This window comes from Sinocyclocheilus rhinocerous, unplaced genomic scaffold (genome assembly GCF_001515625.1).
Source record: "Sinocyclocheilus rhinocerous isolate Xijiao unplaced genomic scaffold, SAMN03320098_v1.1 scaffold952, whole genome shotgun sequence".
In the NCBI taxonomy this organism is placed as follows: Eukaryota; Metazoa; Chordata; class Actinopteri; order Cypriniformes; family Cyprinidae; genus Sinocyclocheilus; species Sinocyclocheilus rhinocerous.
The window spans coordinates 203,465-227,546 of record NW_015641498.1 but is presented as its reverse complement, the minus strand read 5'-3'; the positions used below and the strand labels follow the sequence as shown (position 1 = coordinate 227,546).

Sequence of the window (24,082 nt, the reverse complement as noted above, 5' to 3'; positions counted from 1 at the left end):
GTTTTCATATGCGTTTGGCCAATCAATGTCTACTTGCGTCGCGATTAGTACCAGTTGTGCTGGTTAGACCCTGCTCCGGAGTAGGAGCTAATTTGGTTCTCGAAAAAGGCAGTCCGGTACTAAAATCGCACCCAGTTCCGGCGGTGCGAAAACGCCAAAAAGTGGGTAGTTCCACAATTAGTTCTGGTACTATGAAAAGGTTCCCGCGGTGCGAAAGGCCCTATAGTAATCGTTCTTGGTGTGAACAGGGCTTAAGAACAAAGTTTTGTTTACAGCAAAGGAAAACCATTGTGGAGTACTTTTTTTTTATGGATGGACGCACTTTTTTGGGCTTGAAAATCTCGACACTCATTTATTGCCACTATAAAGCCAGGATATTTTTTAATATAACTCCGACTGTATTCACCTGAAAGAAGAAATTTGTATACAACTAGGATGGCTTGAGGGTAAGTAAATCATGGGATAATTTTCATTTTTAGGTGAACTATCCCTTAAATGTAGTGTGAAAAATAGCATCAAAATAGCATTATACTACCAAATCATATGTACAGTATCAGACCTATTAAACAATATTTTATCCTCTCTTACCTCTCACAGTTGTGGCCTGTGGTGTGACCCCTGCAGTTCAGACACTTGCCCGTAACTGGGTGGCACTGTTCACTGTTTCCGTTACAGAAGCAGGGCTGGCATTGAGGGAAGCCCCAATGGTTGGGCTTACAGTTGCCACATTGCTGCCCATATGCCCCTGGCACGCATAAACACTGGCCCATGGTGGGGTGGCAGAATAGGTTCTGAGAGCCCAGTGGGTTACAGTCACATGCTAATGAGGAAGTGATCAGAAAACATTGTTGATGTTATTCTATGCTAATGGCCATGTTGGTGTTCATTGGTTTGTGTATGTGTGCATATGTGTAGTTTTCACTTACGTCTACATCCTGAGGGTCCAAACAGGTAGGTGGCCGGGGCACAGGTGTCGCAGTTCCTTCCTAAAACGTTGGGTCGACACTGACACTGCCCACCGATATTGTCACACACTGTGCTCAGAGAACCTTGGGGGTCACACTTGCACTCTGCCAATGATAAATAAAATGAGAGACAATTCAGCAAAACTCTGAAAATAGGGCAGCAAGTTTAATAATAATGTACTTTTAAAGCTGAAGTATGCAATTTCTGCACCATTAGCATCACCAAACTAAATAGCAAAATAATGATTGCTTTAAAGTAGGTTTCCCAAAAACAGCAGCAAAAGATTGTGGGGAAATATAAACTCAAAAAAGCATAAACGGGTACTTCATTTGAAAATCTCTAGTATTAAATACATCTAGCTGCATTTGTTATTCTTCTGTCTTTCTCACCCAGAGCTCCATTGTGTAGTAGTGCTGACACACTGAAGATGTAATCTCTGCAAATATCCATTAGGGGGATTTTAATAACACTCTGGCTGCGTTCCATACATCTGTATTTCTGGAACATCTCCCAGTCCTCCCGCTGCTGGGGTCCGCCAGAAAATAGATCCAGGTCTTGCACCTCTGGTAAAAGCACTATCTTCAGAAGTCAGAGGTCTCTTATCTATGCACAATCAGCTTGTAACACTCCAGAGAGAAAGGAAAACTTGAAATCGCACCATATGACCCCTTTAAGTCAATATGAATGAATATTGTAATAAACCACTGGGTCGTAAATGTAGAGCTAGAGGAAAAATTGATTTGCATTAGTGGGTATGTGTGTAATTGCAGATGTGAGATGGTTTATGTTATATTCATGCAATGTAGATTTTTCAAAAATTGTAAATAAAACAAAGGTTATTTGAGTATGTTTTGTAAGAAAATACTATTTCAGTCTTTCTACTTCAAAATTTCATGTTTAATTTAAAGTGTTATTTGCTGTTTCTTTAAATTTACTAGCAATTTTTGAGTGAAATTGTTTCAAATTAAATCCACCAAATTTAAAGTAAAATAAATACACATTTTTTTCAGCGTGGTAAAGTTCTCAAAACAGTGTACAATTTGCCAAATGTCTTATTTCACATCTAAAAATACTAGTTGGTATTTATATATATATATATATATATATTATTGGAATATAAATGGTCCCGATGAGCCATAATAAAATTTTTAATCAAAATTTAAAAATGCAAAAAGTTGTCTTTAAAAGGATTGGTTTAGTGATAGTTAACAATATCATTAAAACCACTAAAGGCAAATGTAAATACATCACCATTACATACAAATATGTATTTTTTTTTTATTCATAAAGTATAGCTAAATCTGACCACTTGATTTGTACATAATTTGTAAATTATATAATATTTTTTATTCAACAATTGCTATAAATTTAATCAATATATACAGTACATTAAATAAACTTACTGAATCGACAAGTGTGTGAGGAGAAGAGTGATAGCTGTATGATGAGTACTGTGGGAAGCTAATTTTCGCTGTGTAATTCTGACCCTTCTCCAAACACACTGGGCCAGGCAGAACTGCATATCTGAAACACACAAACACACGTTCAGGAGTCAAATACACAGTAAACTAAACTCTGCACACACACTAATGCAACCTTACCTGGATCCAGGGTGCAGTGAGACGGTCTGCTCATCGTTGTATGTAGAAGTGCAATGTGCTGCTGGGTAAGTGCCTCTGGGCCGCTCTATCTGTACTACAACCTGCTCCCATTCATCTGGCAACTACAATAAATGCATCAAACACGTGTTTATTTGTGTATGCCGCCTGTGTGGCAGATACGTTTTAAATTGAATATGGTATGCGTGTTTATTACCAGTGGTTCATAGCGGATCATTAAGTTGTACTCCATAGATCGTGGTAAATTGTAAATGTTGAACCTCAGTGTTTCACCCTCTGGTACATTTGCAAATCCTTTACCCGTCCAGGTTGGTTTACGATCCAAAGATAACGGTCTCTGAAGCACTTTTACTTCCTGCATACAATCAATAAACACTCTGAATTTACTCATACAAATAAATTTAGTTCTGTTACATGTTACCGTGAAGAACTCAAACACTCATTGAACATCATTCATAGAACAGCAGAATGAGCAGAACAAACTTCTGTGTATACCCTAGTAAAAAAGTAATGTATTAAAAATACATACAGAGTTCTGGCATGAAACTCTAGATGGCGCAGTCCGATAGGTCTAACTCAATCTGACCTAATGACATCATTATCACATGGCACAGCTGATTGGTTCTCTCCTGTATCGGTAGCCAATGAGCTCGCTGCTCAACATTCAAATATATGACTAGTGCTTGCTGTAGCAGTTGCAGCTTGCTTTAGAAACCCTCCACCTTCCCCAGCTCCACCTGTATACATCTGCTATGAGGTGATTCATGTATGCTATATGGGGGGTATTTCATGTATGTTATATTTGCAGCAGCAATATTTCTTACATGCTCACAGCAGCATGTTGTGGATGTATTGGCAGTAGCAAGTCTCGGTACTTGCTCAGCCGCAGCAGCAGCAGCGTAGCAGATCTATTCCGCCAAGACCAAATACATTAACATTGTCATGTACATTACCATGCCAATCCCTCCGAGAGTTGTCATGACAGAAATTTATTTCATACTAAGTATAGTTTAAATCTATTAACATACTCATATATCGCTGGGGACTTGCTGATATAAAAATTATAATTAAACTTTATTTGGGGTACTACTTGTGCACAATGCATATTTCTTAATATTAAGCCTAAAATGTGTTTTAATGTTACTATTGATGAGGATTGTATGATCTTTCAATAATATCGGTCTTGATATGCCTGATATTTAAAGTGTGCCTAAAGTATACTTGCAATAGTTCCACTTCAATTCAGAAATACTAAAGTGTGTGTTTAGTTGGACTTCAGCACTACTTCCGCACAATTAAATTGCATTAAGCACTTAGCAGGAAATAAATGTTTTTAAAATACATTTTAGTATATTTATTTTTCACTAGAGTATCCTTCATAAAACTATTTTTACATATTTTTTCTCTTACAAATTTTCTCAAGTATTAGTAAAAGCAAACATACAGAAATTGTTGCCCTCAATTTGTTCATAAAACCATTCTTACTGTATGTAAATTGTAACTTTCAATTAGTAACCATTGTTATGTAAATATTGCTATTAGTTTGTAAAACCATTCTTACAAAAACGAACGCATTTCATTTGTATTGTAAAACTATTCTTAAATAAATTGTTGCACCTAATTTGTTTATAAAACTTCTTGTAAAGTTTTGCATTCAGTTAGTTCATAAAATCATTCTTCACTGTCACATTATGTAAAATATCACGTTCAATTCATTCGTAACAGCAATTTTATGAAAATTGTCATGTAGGTTGTTCACGGTTACTTAAATTTTCACATTCAGTTAGTTCATAAAACCATTCTTAATAAATTATCAAATTAAATGATCAAAATTGTTTGTAAAAGCAGTCTTATGTAAACTGTCATGTGCAGTTTTTTCATAAAATCATTGTTACATTAGTTGTCGCATTCAATACATTTGTGTCAAAAAAATTCTGCTTGTATTACATGAATGAAGGCGATTGTTACACTTACTGCTCCAAAGGAAGCATCCTCAGCTTCGTAAATATAGTGGTCCAGTGCCGCAAAGTAGTACCCAGAATGCACTTGGTCACATCGCCTACCAAACATATGCTTCTTACAAGCACACTGTCCTGTCTCCCGAGAACAACTACAGAGAGAACAAAAATATAAGGACGAATATTTATGTAGGCCTGGATGAAATCATTTATAATAAAACACTTAGAAATGAATTGACAAAGGCTAGTTATGATAATCAATTATTGTTATGTGGGTACTTACTTATTATTCAAAGCCCCACCTACGTCACAGTCACATGGTCTGCAGCCATCCATATCATTACTGAGACCCCAGTGCTGCGGCTGAAAGGGAAAACTGTGTTATGCCCAAGCACAAATACACAGATTACATAAACTTGTAATAACGCTCTTTTACCAGACACTGGTCACAATTTCGTCCAGTCACAAGACGTTTGCAGTAACAGCTTCCTGTCTGTATATCACAGGGACTTCCTGCTGGGAGTGTGCCTAGAGGATTACAGCTGCATGCTGGGTTTACAAAAACACACACAAAAGAAAGAATAAAACAAACATGATCCTAGGGGAAGCCAGGGGTCAAAGCCTTGAGAAAAACATGAAAAAAGCTGCTGGTGTGTGAATATGTGTGTGTTTACGCACACCGACAGCCTAATGGGTCGTCACTGAGGCCATAATGTCCCTTTTTACAGTGGTCACAACGTTGTCCCTCCACATTAGCTTTGCAACGACACTGTCCGGCAATCATATCTCTTAGAACATCCGTAGCGCTGTCACATAAGCCTCCGTTCAGAGAACCACGTGGGTCACAATCACAGGCTAAATACAAACAAATTACACAATTATAAAATACAATAAAATGAATTAAATTTCTTCTATCTCAGTTTAATATGCAGAGCCAGTTTACTTTTAATTATTTAACTCTGAATTAAATTGTTCTTACAGGAGTAGTTCACTAACAGAATAAAAAATTCCTGATAATTTACTCACCCCCTTGTCATCCAAGATGTTCATGTCTTTCTTTCTTCAGTCGCAAAGAAATTAAGTTTTTCGAGGAAAACATTCCAGGATTTTTCTCTATATAGTGGACTTCAATGGTGGCCAACAGGTTGAAGGTCCAAATTGCAGTTTCAGTGCAGCTTCAAAGGACTCTAGCCGAAGAATAAGGATCTTATTTAGCGAAACGATCTGTCATTTTCTAAAAAAAAATACAAATGTATATACTTTTTAACCACAAATGCTCATCTTGCACTAGCTCTGAGATGCGCGTCCACAACTTCACGCATTACGTAATCATGTTGGAAAGGTCACAGACGGTAGTTCTTTGTCTGTGTACTTCGGTTCAAAAATGTAGGTTAGGGTGAAAAACTCCATCTTATTTTCTCCTCTCCGACATCATTGTTTTACTTTTTTTTTGTAAAGAGTGTTTGACCTTTTTTTGCACGTTCGCTTTGTGAACACTTACGCCTGCGTCACACGTGACCTTTCCAATGTTATTATGTAATGCATGAGGTCGAACTAGTGCAAGATGAGCATTTGTGGTTAAAATTATTATTATTTTTTTTAGAAAATGACCAATCGTTTGGCTAGATAAGACCCTTCTAGTGCTGGACGGTATGACCAAAAATTTATATCACGGTATTGTTCAAAATTATACCGGTTTCGCGGTATATGGCGGTTTTTTCTTTTTCAAATAAACACCGGTATTCGGTATGAACCGGTATACCGCTCAGCACTAGACCCTTCCCTTATTCCTCGGCTGCACTGAAACTGCAATTTGGACCTTCAACCCGTTGACCACCATTGAAGTCCACCATATGGAGAAAAATCCTGGAATGTTTTCCTTAAAAACCTTAATTTCTTTTCGAATTAAGAAAGAAAGACATGAGCATCTTGGATGGCACCGGGGTGAGTAAATTATCAGGAACTTTTTATTCTGCAAGTGAACTAAACCTTTAACCCATAACATGCCTTCAAGTAATGCATCATAAAAAGCTTTAGAGCTTCCCTTCTGCATTGTAACACAACAAAATCTATCCACTTTAAAGTGTTAAACACACTTACGCTCGCAGATCCTGGGGTCTCTGATGTTTCTGCCAGGGTGCCTGTAGTAAAAGGGTTTGCAGTTCTCACACCATTGGCCCTCTGTGTTGTGCTGACAGTCATCACACACTCCTCCACTCCTATTTCCCGATGACAGATATACCGCCATGTCAAAATGACAGGAATACGAGTGATGGTTACACTCACATCCTGAGAGAAAGAAAAAAGATGAGTGAACTAAGCAAATTTAAAGCATTTAATTTCATTTCAGAATGCATAAATGTCAGTGGGAAATAATGTTGTTATGTTTTGTAATAAACTGTGGGCTGTCATACTCTTGCATGCATTTGTCTCTCGACCCACTGCTGGTCTCCAGGGCAGATCTTGGTAAAAGTCCTCACACTCTTCACAGTTCAGTCCAGTAGTGTGGTGATTGCACATGCAATGACCATGAACCTGCACACACACACACACAGACACAGGTGAGTAGTGCGAGTGAATCTGGATTGTGATTGTTGTTGTTTTGTTTACTCACCATGCCCTCGACCCCTGCCTCATTGCCGACCGGTGCACACTTGGAGGCGTGGCCATAGCAGAAACAGTTGCCACGGACGACCATATCGTAGAGAGTGTAATAGTATTTCTTTTTCACCCCCTCTCGGTCATCAAACAGATCATCACCTAGAGTGTGCAACTTTTCCATCCGTATGCGCAAGTTTGTAATCTTCAGTAAGTCTACATGCAGGTAACACACATACAAACAAATATCAGTAGTCAGACCAAAAATATATACACACACTCAAAGATAACAAATTGTTTTTTTTTTGTTTTTCAAATTCACTTCTCAGCTTTTTGACACAAGTAGACGTTGTACAGGTTAAATTTCCCTCTTGATTTATATAGTAGTCAACATTTGAAGTGGATCAAAACCTTTCATCAAAGTTGTCCTAAAACTAAAACAATACCCGTTCTTGTCTTAGGACAACTTTGATGAACTTTTTTGATGCACTTCAAATGTTGACTACTGTAGTTTAGTCATTCTTGGAAAATGAGGTTCCCCATTCGTGTCCCTAAGATTTTATCAGGATACTAAATATAATCACATTATTTAATCATTTTAACAAAATTAATCAAATAAATAAATTAATTTATTAATGAATTTAAATTAATTTATTAATCATTCCATTCATTACCATTACATTTTAATGGTTTACAATTTAAAAAAACCCAAAACAGATTCTACCTAAACGTTCCTTTTATTAAAAATCAAATATTATACTTTTACTAGTTTTTTTTTAATGCTTAACATTTTAATATGCTTTAAATGCTAAAGAATTTTTCCTGAAAAGTGAGTGATTTTTATTTGCATTTTTATTATTATTATTTTTTTTTGTATTTTTGTATTTAAACAAGTCATTTTTATTTGTATATTTATTTTCATACTTTGGTGCACCAAACGTCTATGGGGGTTATATTCATTCTTACTTTAAGACTGAGGTGTCAAAATAAAAAAATTTTTTGTGTGAAAATTCAGTAGAAATCTTTTCAAATAACAAGAGGGTTGCTGTCATGATTTACTTACTCTGAATGCGTGGGCTGTAAGGGTCAGGGATCTTAAACGCAGGATCAAGTGCCCTAAAAATGACCTGTGTACAAGTATACAAGAACAGTGACTACTTTTTGCATAGTATGTATAAGTACTTATGTGTATATTTGTTTATGCATGAGTACTACACACCTCTCCTTCTGTTGATGGCTCAATGCCTGAATAGCGGCTGTCACAAATGACATCATCCACTTTTCTGATTGGCCCCTGAGGGACGTGCGGATAGGATTCAGTACAGTGGAAAGCGTAGTAACGGTACACCTGCCAGCTTCGCCCATAATCTGCGGAACGCTCAATCAGCATGGCTGCCGGCCGAAAGGTCTGTGGGAAAAAAGCAATACGTTTAAATTTACTTAGGATCAGATACTAAAAACAGCAAAAGTTTCTCAAAAGCATTGTAGCAACTTAGCAAGGAGGCCATAGAGGCCGCCAATGGCTTCTATGATCAACTTACAATCAGAAACACAGCTCTGGACTTAAAGAGAAGAACTTCAAACATATCTGCACATATGTTCTACATTCCTCAAGACTGCTCTAGTTCAGTGTGTTTATGTGTGCGTGACAGTGTCTTTCTCACCTTAAAGGTCATGATGAGGTGTGTGAAGTGGAATTCGGCTTCCAAATCCAGCTGAATGGTCACATTTTCAACTCCTAATATAGAGGAATGGATAAATGAGCGAAGAAATAAATAAATGAGGTTAGGAAGAGAGGTTGAAATTCACTGGACTCTTTCTAAATGATGTTTTATGCAACAGTTCCAGTCATCTAATTTGACTGGTGAAGGATGTACTGAATTTGCGCTGATGTTGCACCTTGTGTGATATAACTTGTTGTTACACTACATATATTTTTAATTAATATTACAATCAGATTTTTGAAATGCTCTTAATTTTATATATTTGAGAAAAGCACAGTATATTATTATTATATAATATATAAATATATATAAAATATAAATATTAGTTTACTGCAAAGGATCTGGTACGGATAGTTTCCTAGTTCAAAATATCAAAGTCGGTGGGTTATTTCATGAAAAAAGAATTTTCCTTGATCTTTTGAAACAAAAGACTTCACTGTCTTATGTAAACATACTGGAAGTTTCAGAAGTCAAAACTTCCTCTTGAGTCTAAAAAGATCGCCGTGTCCAAATATGCCTGCTTCCCTAACATATAGTATAGTAGGCAAAAAACAGTACATAAAATGAGTAGCATGTCTAGTACTTTGTTAACGGCCGTGATGTTTATTGTATCATCAAATGTAGTACACTGTAAAAAATGATGTGTGTTACACCTAATGTTGTTAAATGAATGTTTATTGCATTATTTCAGTTTCATGTGTGTTACCATGATGGTGTTTAGTGTTTGTGTGAATGACGCTGTGCACCTTCTATATATGTTATTATTTAAAAGCTGCTTGTGATGGGCTTTGGTTCATCATGTAACTTTCTCATCCCCATATTTGGTGGTTATCAGTGTATTACAAAGGTACAAAACAGATTTCAGTACTTCAATAGGTTGGTATATTAACATTATATCAGTTAATGAAATTACGGTATTTAACTGTACTTAATTTTTATTAAGTTTTTAATTTTATTATACTAAACGGTATTTAGGTATATAAACCTAAAACGTTGCTACCATATCTTTTACAGTAAAATTCCGGCAACCACAGCTGCCGTTTTTTTCCCGTAAATTTTATGGATTTTTTTTTACAGTGTAGTTAGACTATGCAATTTCAGATGCAGCTCATTTTTTAAGCTGAGCTGCAAAAACAACTTGTTCTGCAATCAATGGATTTCTGGCAATTCCATATTAACATACAACATCCAGTCATAGTGAAGTAATACAAAGGAAGTACAAAGTAGGATGGATACCAGTAGTCCAAAACCCCAGAAGAGGATAATGTAAGTACAGGGAACTGGAAAACATGCTCAATGAATCATGCTCATGCTCAGGAATGCTGAACTTTAACATAGTCAACATAGTGGTTGATGGCAACATAGTTGGATAGTTTTTTGAACCACAATTTAAATTAAGTTTGCAAAGAGACGGATTGGGCTGCTTAAACAATATTAGACTTGATGGAAAACCCACAGCAAATGAGTAAATTTTATAACTGATTTTACATGCATAGATACAGAGCTTTTGCATTCACTCATAAAACTTGTGCATTCTCTTCCAAAAGTATTGCAGCCCCCTGAGAAATTTTGTGTTTGATTGCAAAAGCATTTAAATAGCTTTTCCTCACACCTGATATAATTTCCATCACAAAATGTTTGTGAGCAAACGCAAAGTTTCTTAAGGCAATGGAAACGTTTTTGCAAGAGAATGCAGTTTATTGAGGGTACACAAAAGTTGTGCAAGAGAATGCAAAAGCATTGAAATATAATTTTTCCTCCCATCTAAAATGTCCTTTTCGGGGCTCCATACAATACAAATCTTAAAGGTACAGTAGCAACTGTAAAACAGGCTGTTTAATTCTAGTAGTCAGATGGAAAACGGTTATGAAAAACTAACTAATGATAAATGTAACATGTATATGCAGTCCATAAATTAACAAACTATCACTGTACAAAAAGTAACATTACACACTAAAAGATGCTGAAAATGTAAAGAAGCATAATCTTAAAATCCCTTTTATTAAAAACATTGAAACATTATAGAAAATGTCCACATTTTCTTCTTTATATTTAGTGGGAACAAGGGTGCAACAAAAGAGCAGCACAATGCCAAATAAAGCATCCAAAGTCATAAATTCCCTGAATTAGTGATGCCGTGCCACACCCTTACATTCAGTCCGGTAGCGTGACTGTTGTGGAAGCCAGTCGCTAGCGAGAGAGCAGGCCAGCTGTTTCCCACGCCCAGCGGCTGCATTCATCCCAACTCTTACTTTCTCATTCCCACTACTTCCTGTCAGCTCTTCTTCTCAGCCGAACTATTTCTTTTACTTTTTCTCCCTGCCGTTCTCTCTTTGTCTGCCCAAGTTTCTGCAATGATACATAGTACTGTATGTTCTTCCAGTGTATATTCTTTTGGGACCAATGATAAGAGAATTGTGTGTTTTTGTGAGACTTGACTGTGTATTTCATTATTTCAAAATATTTGAGTGATTCGGGTCTCATTTATGTTCCATTTAAAGGAAAATTCACCCAAAATAAAAACTCATCATTTATTCACCCTATGTCGTTCCAAACCTCTTTCATATTTGGAACACATTGAAATACATTTTGGTAATATTTTGTAAGAATGCTGGTATATATATATATATTATAAGTATCGCTTTTTATTTCTCCTCTTTCTTTACTACAATTGATTGCTTCTGTTGTCCTCATTTGTAAGGCGCTTTGGATAAAAGCGTCTGCTAAATGACTAAATAAATAAATAAAAAATAAAATGTTGGTAACAAAGTAATTCTGGTGACCACTGACTTCCACAACATGGAAAAAAGACATATCTCAGAATATCTTCTTTTATGTTCCACAGAGTAAAGAAAGACAAACAGGTTTGGAAACACATAAGGGTGAGTAAATAATGACAAAATTAAAAAATTTTGGGTGAACTATCCTTTTAAATATCAATTTTGTCTCAGGGGTTACTAATATTACTAATAAAACACACAAATTAGACAATTGTTGGCATACAGTCAGAAGCTACAAATATGTACATAGTAAACCTCCGATATTTCAGTCTTTGAACATTTTTGAATATTTGAGTACATAAGAGATTCAACTTTTGATTGCAACTTTGTTATCTTTGTAAATCTGTGCTTTGTTGAGTTTACCTCTGAAACTCTACAGGAGACATACCTATTAGATTACTAAGAGATCTGTCTAGGAGAAACAACTGAGATATTAATGAGATATTATTTGTGATTGTTCTTACTGTTGTGTGAGAACTTACCGTTCTCGGACTGCCACCAGGTTTTGAGGCGGTTGGGAGCGAAAGTTGTCACCACATTCTCAATGGTGTGGCTGTTGGGGTTGGTGAACTCATTGTACATACGCCGAGAATCGCATTCAAAACAGTCTGTTTCATCCTGGACAGAGATTGAGATGCAGATGTTAGTGGAGCATGTGAGACATATATAGAGTCTTTTGGGGTTTAGCGAAAAGAAGAACACATTCATGCGGACAGCAGGAATCCAGATGTTCTGGACGTGCACCTGTTTTTCTCGCCCTCTCATACACATGACTCACTAACATAAACACATGTATACACAGAAAAACTCACACAGACTAAATCTAACTGACATGGTCGAGTAAATTTACATACATAACCAAGTCAAAAAAACAGAAATATTTACAAAATTTTCTTGGTTATGGTTGGTTATGTTTTTCATACAATGAATGTTAACAGGAACTGGTGCTGCAAAGCTCAAAAACGGACAAAAATGCATTATAAAAGCAGTCTAAATGACTATATTTGCTATATAATGCACAATATTGGGCCAGATTTACTAAACAGGGCAAATTAGTGCGAGAGCGCAATCCTATAGAAGTGCTGATGGAAGTGGAGAGTTCTGCGGTTTATCCGCTGACAATGCACACATTAACGAACAAAGACGCAGCCAGACCATTTCCATAATGACCAATGCAATCTACCAAGATCTGCGCAAATTAGCGTACTTTTATGGTGGGTTTCTAAATAGCTTCCAACTTCATTTATTATTATTGCAAGGAAAAGAATCACTAGGACATTCTGAAAAACATCTCCTTCTCCACAAAGAAAGAAAGAAAGTCATTTGATCAGAAAGAAAGTCAAGGATTTGGAATGACATTAAGGGTTGATAGCATCTTATATTTGTGAATCCAGACATTGGACTATTAAGTTCCAGATCAAATACACACAGTTCAGATCACACGCATATCACACATTGACATTTACAGTCAGACTTTAGTCTGAGCTTCTCACCATTGCTCAATTCATCGCTCACAATATATAACTCAGAATACACAGAAAAAAAAAAATGGGCCACACAGATAATGCAATGAGCAAAACAGTGACCTAAGGGGGTCTGGAACATCTGACATGGGGCCTGCATCCTCCCACCACATACTCTCCACACAGAGATCTGATTGTTTATCAGACAGTGAATATAAGTGTGGAAAGAAACCCACCCAGCAACATAGAAAGATTATGACCAAATCAGATGTTTTTAGCTTGTATATGTCAATGTATAAGAGATGGAAAAAAATAACTGAAAAATATTTTTTTATATTTTTATATATATATATATAAGCCTAATTTATGCATTGTGCCATTGATTTAATGACAATCAAATCTGCTTACCCCAAAATTGTCATTACTGCAATGTGTTTTACTTCTGTGTTTTTCCTCATTATTCTCAATGGAGATTCTCATTATTGCAATACAATCATTTGTAATCATTATAATAAAATTTAGCATATAAAATTCAGTATATAAGTCATGTACAAGAGATAGAGAAAATAACTGAAAAAAAATGTATACAAAAAAACTACTTACATTATATTATATAGTGCATGACAAATAATTATACACACAATATTTTGTGTTTAAACCAATTTAACATATCTTTGGATATTTGATAGTAATTCTTAAGTGCATGTCTGTCTTTTATAGTGCATGACTGTGTCTATGCATTACCTGCAAATGGCTGACAATGCAGAATCTATCTGGTCCATCCAGTCCACAGGTGGAGGAGGCTGCAAGCCGATGTGCTCTTCCTATCAGCAAATCACCTGTAGCAGGGTAACAACTCCCCTCTGCACACTTGTCATTGTGATCGGGTAATTGTGCCAGGGTGTGCAAAGCAATAGCTATGGGAATCGCATTGATTGTACTGATTAGATTGCATCCTACTATTTTTGAACATGAGTGGCATAACAAGTGTCATGAATCCCAAATGTTAACCAGAGACATTAAAAAAAGTACAATAATAGTTCGGAGCCAGATGTCATACTTATTGCTCCAGTGAATGTTTCTCAGGGTAATTTTTTTCCATTTTTTTTTTCAAGTTTACATACAGCCACTAACATCACGCGATAAACAAACACTGATCTGTGATTTTGATTCAAAATCTTCTAGTTTCTGTGATACAACTCTTGTGACAACTAGCCCCTTAGTTAATTTTAATGTGCATACTATTACATCACTATTACATCACTGAAACATTGGTGAACTATATACATGGTTAATCATTTTGGCTTCTGGTTACAGTCTTTGGAGTCTGTTTCTAATTACTGAAATGAATTTCACATGAGAACGTTTAATGACCCGATGGAGAGCTGAATGTGGCATGCTGCAGGAAACCAGATGGGATGCACACAAACCTCTAGATACCAAACTTGACACTATGTAACACCAAAACGAAATACATTTATATTGGATGCTGACTTTGGACCACATAACATTTCACAAATACTACATACCCTTACCTTTCTTTCCATACTTATATTTAAGAAGTTGAAATAATAAAATAAAGTTTCAAACTAGAACTAAAACTGTTTTGAATCATGACAGGAACTCTTAAACAACTTTGATTCTCTAGTTCTTTCGAAATCTACCTTACAGAAACTAAAACCCAACACACTGATCTGTGTAAAAGCAACAACATTTCTGGGTCACCATCAAGCTTCATACATAAACTGTATCAAATGAAAGCCAATGTCTTTTACATTTACGTTATGAATGGAAGAATACTAATAAACAAAACTTACATATCGTAAGAGCTGTAATCTGGAGAATCCACATTGTTGCTCTCGTCCTCCAGCAATGTTTTCCAGAGCTGAATAACTGTGTGTGTGGAGCGTGGGAGAAGCGAAGCTCCCGCCCATGATATTAGTCAACGCTGATTTACGCATGTAGTGCTGCTGCAAACCCTGTATCACGCCAAACACTCTGGCGGAGTCTCAAATCCTTGTAAGCTGCCTACCAAGACATTATTTTGGGGCTGCACATTTTAGAATAAGCGTGATTTTATGGCGCAAGCGCGAATAACATTTATTGGGCATCATACTGTAGGCGCGGTGACAAACAACGTTTTAGTTTAAAGAACATTTATTACATTAAAACGTTCATACTTTCCACCCTCTTTCGAAAAAAAAAAAAAAGCTTCTTAAATCTATGATTCTATGTGGCATTATGAATAATGTAAAACATTTCTTAATTATTCTCAGCTACTTCCCTGGAAGCCTAATGTTAACAGGATAAAACTGTGTTAAAATATTATCACCATTACTGGAATTAGTTGTTCTGCATTTTAGACATTAAAAATGCAATGAAAAAAAAAACATAAGCCTAATTGTAATTACTTAAGCATTGAGCAATATACAAAAAAACAAACAAAAAAAACTTTCACTTTTAAATGAAAAAGACAGGATTTTTAAAATAGCATATTTATTCATCCGCAACTGATCTGTGAATTTAAAAACATGACATTGAACTTGGCAAACTTATTACATTCAAAGTTAATTACATTCCTACATACCCAAATATTAAAAAATCTGGAATCTGGTGGCTTTTGCATCAATTCTGTTCAAAATATTATCATAATTATATAATAAGCATGATATTCGCTTTAGACAATAAAACATAATTGTTTTATCAAAATACATTTTAAACAGTTAAATTAGATAATGAATTAATCTCATTTCAACTTTGCATTTCTAACACATTCTTAGAAATGGATTGTGGGTACAAACTGAAGTATATCAAGAATTATTGCCCAAATATTGTATTTAGTGTATCAAGAAATATTGCCCAACACAACCTAAACTGTGCTTGTAATGCCTTAAGTTATTGTCATCATAACCTATATACATCATTACAAACCTTAATAATGCATTTATGTGTAACTTATACTACAAAAGTATGAAAAAATAATACTTACTGTCCACTTTTATTGTCTACAGATACCAAAGTGAAAAGTAACAAGTGCTGGCAATCATTATCAGCATTATTTGAAATAAAGTTTAATTGTTGTAGATGACAGAACTACAGTTTGGCTTTTACTGCAAAGTTTGAACTGAAGTAGAGGTGCTGCCGCAGAAATGCTAAAATCTTCTCCCATGCGTCCTCCTGTGCGTATGCGTGTGGTTTCGTCTGTCCACCCCACAGCATGACAACTGCAGCAACAACAACACATTCAGTGAATATTCAAGGGATACATTGCACATATAATCACACATTTAAGAAGGTCTAAATACTCTGATCCTATACAAAAAAGGAAAAGAAACAGTAGCTCATGCATGCTTACTCTTCTCCTTCATTTCCTGCAGGATGAAGTTAGATGCTCGGAAGTGAGGCGAGTATGGAGGTTCAATCAGATGACCTGCGCCAGGATACGTCAGGACCGTCAACAGGTGTCGATTTCCTGCTTTCTCCATCATCATCTCCATCTGAGTGTAAAAGACCCATATCAAGGATCCAATTCAGATCAGAGGATTTCAGTCATAGCAGGTGAGAACACTTCACCAAGATTAACTGCAGTAAATAATTTAAAGAGACAGTTCACCCAAAAATGAAAATTAAGTCATTTGCTTACCCTTGTGTGACTCTACTCTAAATAAAAAAGAGATTAGTAGACCAGTGCTTTTTTGAGCATCTTTCTTTTAAGAATTGTTTTTTTTTGTGAATCAGTTGATCAATTTCAGAAAACCTAGTAACAGCTCATTGGAGGAGAAGAATAACAGCAAATAACGACATACATTTAGTTTTGTTCCTTATACAAAGCATTCGTATGACAACAGTTTTGTAATACTACACATTTTAATGCATTGTTCTTGTCTTTTTGAAGGTTAAAAAACTCATTCAGCCATTTATTGTAAATGTATTAAAAGTCCTAAGATTTCGTGTTTATAGTGATAGTGGCACCTAGTGGCCAAGGTTGAGACCGCATGTTAAAAGGACAGCTCAAAAATGAATATTCTGTGAATATATAGTCCGCCATCAAGATGTTCCACACCTGTAAAATGTTGAGATATTTTGAGAATTGTCTCAGTCTTTTATGTTTGTCCATTCACTGGAAGTCAATGGTAACCAAAACGGTTTGTTACTGTTACTAACATTCTTCAGAATATCTATTACAGTTTTATTTTTATATGATCAGTTTTTTTTTGTTCTTTTTTTGTTCGTTTCGGTAAGTTTTTGTTTAATAATTTTTATTAGTTTTAGTGCTTCAACTATTTCAGCTCAGTTTTAGTCAAGGCAACATTTATAATTTACATTTAAGTGTAAGTTTTTTTTTTAATCTAGTAATCAATAACACTGATACAAAGGAAAAAAACAGAGGAAAAAAAATGAATTGATAACAGAATTTTCATTTTTGGTCACGAAATCTTAGGACTTTTAATACATTTACAATAAATGGCTGAATGAGTTTTTTCCTTTACTAGAACTATTCCTTTAATTTTGTCTTATTGTCTATTGTCTTACAAGGGCTGTCCTTTCCAGGTATCTTATGAAATCATAAATGTTTAGTAATATGTTCAGTTTAGCCAAACTGAAATATATGTGACTCACATCTTCAGCAGATTCAACAGAAGCCCAGTTCTGATCATCACCAGCGTTCACCAACAGAAGAGGACACTTTATTCTCCCAACCTTTGTGTATGTGAAAAAAAACAGATCTAACATTAAAAACAACAACAACAACAACAACAGACAAAGAAAAAGACTATGTATGAACAAATCTATATAATCTGTAAATTGTACTCACATCCACTTTGAGAGCTGGGTCTGAGGGAATTGGCAAGATAATGTCTCTGTGTATTACCTGGTTCTCCTCATTCACACGTACCCTATCTATACACCTGCAAAAACATTACTTGTTACTGTTTATCATTAGGATCAGGCTTTTACTGTAAATGTCTCATATGGATAATTTATTGACTGTTATTTTATATCTGGGTAGATAAAACTACTCAAATCTACTCATTTAAATAATCTAACAATTAAATGTGTGGGTAAATTTCCCTCAAATGCTCTGGATAACTAAACTAATATGATTATTTTTAATAAAAAGGACAAAAAAGGTGAAATTTTCTTTAAACATTCATTTAAACATATGTTTTATAATAAGTTTCTGGTCCTACTGCACTATCAAGAAATATGAATTACTATAGCTTTAGATAAGGCTCAATCAGGTTGTAAACCTGTTGATAATGTTTAATGTTCACTCACTTTTTCATTTCCTCAAAGACTTCAAAGAGGGATTTATCAACAGGAAACACATGACTTCCACTGATACACACACAGCACTGGGGCTACAAAACAGTAATATGACATTACAAACTAAAAAGCTGCATTTAAATGTAGATAACTGTACATGTGTGTAGGTCAAGCAAACCTTGATGACTTTGGAGAAGGCTGCCATACTGAGTGTGACGGCACTTCCAAAAGACAGCCCAAGCATTGCCATACGGTCCCTCTGTACCTTTGGATGATTCTGCAGGATCTGGTATGCTTTCTACAGGAACAATGTATATGCACACACACAAATATGAAGTAAACAGAAAGACCTGGGAAGAGGGAAACTGGAAGTGCAAGAAAATGCATGGTAACGACAGGTCGGTAACAGTTGCAGATCATCAAGGATATCATGTCAGAGTTGCTACACTTTAGGAGACTGTCAAAAGTTTTGAATTACATTACCTCAAAGTATGACACATCAACATCAGCTGTTCTCAGCTCTTCTGGAGCGAGGTACTCAAGTGCCATGGATGCAAAGCCATGAGATGCAAGCAGGGCAGAACGATACTCAACCAAACCACCACCTCCTCCCCATAGGTCCAGCACTCCTGGGTACGACCCAGGACCTAAAAAAAACACATGGCAAGCTATTTACAAGCAATTTACAGGCCCTAAAAGTCTCCAAGAAAATTGTCTGTATATACTCAATAATAACCAGCTGTGTGACAGCATACAATCACAGCCAAATGTGCCAAGTGGTTTTGAAAACTTTTCAAGAAGTTTTCATTTAAAGCTGCTTTAATGTAAATTTAAAGATATTTTCTTTTGTATTGTGACATACATCAAGTAAAACGGATTAACAAAAAATAGCTTGCAGTCAATATTGTATTGCAGGGTTTAAGCAGACTAAATGACTGGAGAAGTTTGGCATACATCACCAGAGAGAAGTATATATAGATAAATACATTTATATATAAATAAATATAAAGTTATTATTTTTAAATTAAAAAAAACATTTCATGCCAACTATTGAAAAATGCCATGTGTCAAGCAACTGATATAAAATATATAAAATGTAATAGATATTTTTTCTTACACCTTGAATACATCTGAGTATACACATTAATCATTATTTAAAAAAGCAAACAAATTATACATATTTTTTAATATGAAGGTATTTGTAAGTATCTTGGATTATTAACTCAAACAATTTTGACATTTTACAACCTGAACTAACATTGCCTTGTCATAAAATTGTTAAATTATCTCATATATTTTAAAAGATATAGTGACCTTGACATACATGTTATGAGGGTTTCTACATTTATTTTTAAACAAGTTTAGTTCCACAACATAATCTTGAATTGGCAGACAAAACTTTTTCAAATGCTGAAACGTTATTTCAAATGCTAAGCGATAATAATAAAAGATTATGTCAAACTACTTCAAGTAACATTTGAAAAGAACTGTATTATTTTTAATGTTTTTTTAAGGCCGTTTCATTATGATATCAACAGTTCTGTCATTCTGCCATTAAAAAACAAAAAATAAAATTCAGAAATGAATCAACCTTGTCATCTTAGCAGAGGCTTATTTAAGTCACTGTATACATATGAATTGTATTTTAATATATCATTACATCATTGTGTGGTTGTGTTTACCTGGAGGAAGAAATAAAGTTCCTCGTACTCCATTCTCCCTGATGTTCACCCTCTGCACGCCTGGCGCAACATACCAGCGCTCTATGGTACTGGTTGCCAGGGGTGTTTGCTGGCTGAATCCTTGAGATAGATGCCCACCATATACTGAGATGTGAATTACCATTGGTGTGAGTATATTCGTCTTACGCAGCCTTGAATAAAAGAGACAGGAATCAAAGATTAGTGGAGGAAAAAGCTGAAGAAATGGATGACTTTTCCAAGACTTACAGTACATCTCACATTTAGTATTCATTTGGCAAAAAAAGGGAATTTAAACTTTGTGAGACAGACAGCATTAAAAAAAAACAACAACATGATTTTGCCAGCCTAAGTTACCTGAGTCCAGGTCGACTTCCCGGTATGGGCCTCATGCTCCATAGCAACCCCATCTGCTCTGTGCCTTCATAGGTGCCTCCCAAACTTTCATCTTTGGCCACTAAATTTCAAAAGGATCAAATAATTTTATATGTTGGTCGAAGTAGGCTATTCATCATCATTCAAGGTAGTTTAGGTAGTTGATAAGGTGGATTACTATCTAGCCAGGCTGGGGATTTCCTTTCATTATCTACCTACAGTAAACATAGTTATGTTATAGAATTAACCATATTTGTAGCCTATACACCACCTTCAGGAGGATTTTATTCGGTAGGGATTAACTAAATGGATCCAAGATGACAATAAAGACTTTTATACTATTACAAAAATTTCCATTTCAAATAAAAGCTGCTCTTTTGAACTTTCTATTCTTCAAAGAATCCTGAAATGTATCATGGTTTCCACAAAAATTTGAGCAGCACAAATGTTTTCAATATTGACAAATGTTACTTGAGCATATTAGGATCATGTGACACTGAAAACTTTGGCTATGGCGTTTTAAAATATTTAAAAATAGTAAACAGTTATTTTAAATTGTAATAATATGTAATACTATTACTGTTTTACTCAATTTTTGCATTCTCTGTAAGCATAAGAGACTTCTTTCAAAAACATTTTTAAAATCTTACTGATCCCAAACTTTTGAATGGTATTGTATGTTGTTGGCAGGTACTATATTACCGTAATAACTTTAATAACTGTAAGGGTCATGCATTAGACTGACTGTGCACCTGTCACTGTCCCGTATTCATCACTGATGTAGTGTCCAAATGCCTCCCAGAAGTCCTTGTCCTCTGATTGATGTAGAGAGTGTAGCGTCACCTTTTGATCTGGCAGTAAATTCATTATGACAATCTGAAATTTCTCGTCCATCAGTGCTCGATTGGGCTGAACAGTCAGCAGAGGACAAGTCCCCCTCTCAGTGCTCACAGTCCTATACAAATTAAATAAGATTGAAAACTATATAACCAATGTCTTGTATTCTATTAAACAGCATGGTTGTGTAAGCAATTAGTATGTTTGAATAATAATAATAAAAATAAAAAAAGTAGTAGCAGCAGTTTTGGTTAGTATTTATTGGTAATTTAACCAAAGGATTAACCAATTTGACCGAATTATTCAAATCAGTTCTGATTTGATTCATTGAAAAGATCCGACTCACAAACGGTTATGAATGGTACATCGCTGTATCCCTCAGAAGAGCGCAACAAAGAGCTAAGGTGGATGTTGGAATTTTCAGTCAATAACGACATTTATTTCGAGAATTTGGGATTGTTCTTCAAACAACTGTTATATGGCTTCCGACGACTTGGAATACAAGGCAGGAGTCATGTCGACCACATTTATGATGTTTCTGTGGTGCTCCCCGTCCTTTTTGAAGTAAGTTAGTCAACATTGACATTCATTGTCATAGAATTTTCCAAGAAAGACAAAAATGGGCTTTGGGACAATGGTAAGGTGAGTAAATGATTAACATTTTGAGGGCCAATAAACGATGATACGATAAACGTTTGTGAAATTAACTACAACGTGGTAACGTTAGGCCTATATTTTTTTCCCGCCGCAATGCTATAGGCCATTATGCGCTAACCTGGTATTAACCACCACTGTCTGTCTTTGTAAATAATAAAAAATAGAACCTGAAAATTTATAATTTTACTGTAGTAAAACTATAGTCTTTGTTAACTTTTTGTAAGGGACATGTGTGAAAAAATGTCTGTAACGTTACCTAACAGGTGCCAACATGATATAGTCCGATAAAATTAGACCTCAGGTGTTTCTTCTGGGAAGGGTTTCAGATATTAGACTGATCCAAACAGCGTCGGGACAGAAATGTCTGGAACAACAACGACAACAACGAAAAATATGTAAGTCGCAGCATTATCTCCACTTCACAAAAACTTCACAACATGTTACAACAGAAAAAATCTGAATGAAACCAACAACTTAGCATGAGACACGAGCTAAAGTTGTGCTCGGTGCTGTTTGAGACCCAGCCGGAAGGAAGAGAAGCGTTTAAAACTGCGAACTGTACTTTTCTGCAAACATTTTAAATCTTACCTTTAGAAAATTGATTAATAATACGAAATATAGATTGAAGAGAGATGATCTAGCTATCAGATTGTCGTAGAAATACCTGTAATAATGAATAACCTTAAGTGCAGCTCATGGGCTAATGCTGATGACGAAATGTTACCTTTGACACATTTGTTTGTGTGCTTGCGGCAGCAAAGGTCGTTTATAACTCTTTTAGAGTATACGTTTTCTGTTTCAATATTTTATGTTTTGATACAGTGTAAAAACCGTAATTTAGCATGTCATTTTGTATGGGAGAAACATCCCAAAAACTGCAACACAAGCTCCACCACCACGGTGTGGCAATAGCCTAAAGAAAACGCGTCTATCATTGCAGTAATCTACACATTATTAAATGACAACATAACGATCGCTTGCATACCATAATAATGTCATTTCAATCCATGTGTTTTTATGTCCTAGTAGTTTCCTTATATTTCCATCCAGTGTTGACTCACTACATAACGCAACTGCAGGGTTGCCAGATTGGGCGGATATCCGCTTAATCGGACGAATCTGTGACGACTTGGATAAAAAAAAATAATAATAAAGCATTTAAAGGGGTCATATGATGCGATTTCATGTTTTCCTTTCTCTTTGGAGTGTTATAAGCTGATTGGTGTGTGTGTGTGCGCGCGCGAGAGAGAGAGAGAGAGAGAGAGACGGGGTCACATCACAGTGGAGTCAGCTGTCTTAACCGTGGCTTGTGTACACATACCAGCTTCATCATTGTGTCTGTCACGCGACTCTGTTCCCCTTTTGGTCTTGAACTGATGGTAAAACTGACATTATTTAATGTCTTAACATTTATTTTGAAAGATGAAGCTCGCGATTATGGTAAGGGGCGTTACATTTCCGACGAGTGCTTGCGGTGTTCGGCCAATCGCAATGCACTGGGTCAGCTGGCCAATCAGAGCAGACTGCGCTTGTCGGAAGGAGGGACTTTGTAGAAAACGAAGCGTTTGAGAGAGGTGGGGCATAGAGGACCTACAATAATGTACAGTATTTGAAAAATAATGTGTTTTTTGAACATTAAAGCATGTCACCATATTCTGTTACACCAAATACACCAAATAATGATCTTTAAAAAAGCATCATATGACCCCTTTAAAGGAAAACTGTTAATTGTTATAAACCCATGTTTATCTTTATAAACATGATTCATTTTACTTGTGATGTTTTCTATATGGAATGATTAGCCTAATCCTCATGAACACGTGACGCTGGCGCATGGTTTCAGACATGAACTATACAGAATGCGAAGAAGATTAACTTTAATACAAGGAGATAATGGCGCAAAAGCGAATTTGAGATTTTTTTAAATGCCCATCCCAGCAAAAACTTTCCAAAATCGGCATCCAAACAACACCAGCCCCAGCACGAGCACTGACGTAAGTGAACCAACCCCCCCACATTCTGAACAATTATAGTTTTTAGCAGTGTACTGGTAGTTAGTTAGTGTGCTACACAAAAGTCTGTAAAAATAGGACACAATGTAATGTTTATATGAAGGAACAATACGTATTTATTTTTC

At 35.6% G+C, this 24,082-nt stretch overlaps 2 protein-coding genes and 1 long non-coding RNA gene across 4 annotated transcripts in view; 1 reads left to right on the top strand and 2 right to left on the bottom strand.

Moving 5' to 3' along the window:
- The window catches only part of lamb1b (laminin, beta 1b), a 31,791-nt gene extending 16,801 nt beyond the window's left edge, over positions 1-14,990 (bottom strand). Inside the window, exons 1-19 of the mRNA XM_016571859.1 lie at positions 14,926-14,990; positions 13,853-14,025; positions 12,128-12,263; positions 8,806-8,879; positions 8,361-8,549; positions 8,205-8,268; positions 7,158-7,357; positions 6,958-7,078; positions 6,644-6,832; positions 5,222-5,398; positions 4,980-5,092; positions 4,827-4,906; positions 4,560-4,695; positions 2,782-2,940; positions 2,568-2,689; positions 2,370-2,490; positions 1,356-1,545; positions 927-1,070; positions 589-820 (exon numbers count right to left, since the gene is read on the bottom strand). Coding sequence (XP_016427345.1) covers positions 589-820; positions 927-1,070; positions 1,356-1,545; positions 2,370-2,490; positions 2,568-2,689; positions 2,782-2,940; positions 4,560-4,695; positions 4,827-4,906; positions 4,980-5,092; positions 5,222-5,398; positions 6,644-6,832; positions 6,958-7,078; positions 7,158-7,357; positions 8,205-8,268; positions 8,361-8,549; positions 8,806-8,879; positions 12,128-12,263; positions 13,853-14,025; positions 14,926-14,959 — 2,654 coding nt within the window. The 5' untranslated portion in view covers positions 14,960-14,990. The remainder of the gene's footprint in view (positions 1-588; positions 821-926; positions 1,071-1,355; positions 1,546-2,369; positions 2,491-2,567; positions 2,690-2,781; positions 2,941-4,559; positions 4,696-4,826; positions 4,907-4,979; positions 5,093-5,221; positions 5,399-6,643; positions 6,833-6,957; positions 7,079-7,157; positions 7,358-8,204; positions 8,269-8,360; positions 8,550-8,805; positions 8,880-12,127; positions 12,264-13,852; positions 14,026-14,925) is intronic.
- A 660-nt stretch (positions 14,991-15,650) lies between these two features.
- On the bottom strand, positions 15,651-23,035 carry acot18 (acyl-CoA thioesterase 18). 2 transcript variants are annotated; one of them, XM_016571857.1, is made up of 11 exons: positions 22,931-23,035; positions 21,204-21,406; positions 20,434-20,533; positions 20,059-20,249; positions 18,860-19,023; positions 18,555-18,674; positions 18,389-18,471; positions 17,925-18,018; positions 17,729-17,809; positions 16,464-16,605; positions 15,651-16,332 (listed from the first exon to the last, which is right to left on the bottom strand). In XM_016571857.1, the coding sequence occupies exons 1-11, from the start codon at positions 22,942-22,944 to the stop codon at positions 16,202-16,204; spliced, it is 1,323 nt and encodes a 440-aa protein (XP_016427343.1). In that variant the 5' UTR covers positions 22,945-23,035; the 3' UTR covers positions 15,651-16,201. The 2 variants fall into 2 exon arrangements, with proteins under 2 accessions (XP_016427343.1, XP_016427344.1); XM_016571858.1 differs by lacking the exon at positions 22,931-23,035 and adding an exon at positions 22,202-22,218.
- LOC107755153 (uncharacterized) overlaps positions 21,775-24,082 on the top strand; it is an 18,174-nt gene continuing 15,866 nt past the window's right edge. Inside the window, exons 1-2 of the long non-coding RNA XR_001641662.1 lie at positions 21,775-21,852; positions 22,272-22,340. This is a non-coding gene — a long non-coding RNA (uncharacterized LOC107755153). The remainder of the gene's footprint in view (positions 21,853-22,271; positions 22,341-24,082) is intronic.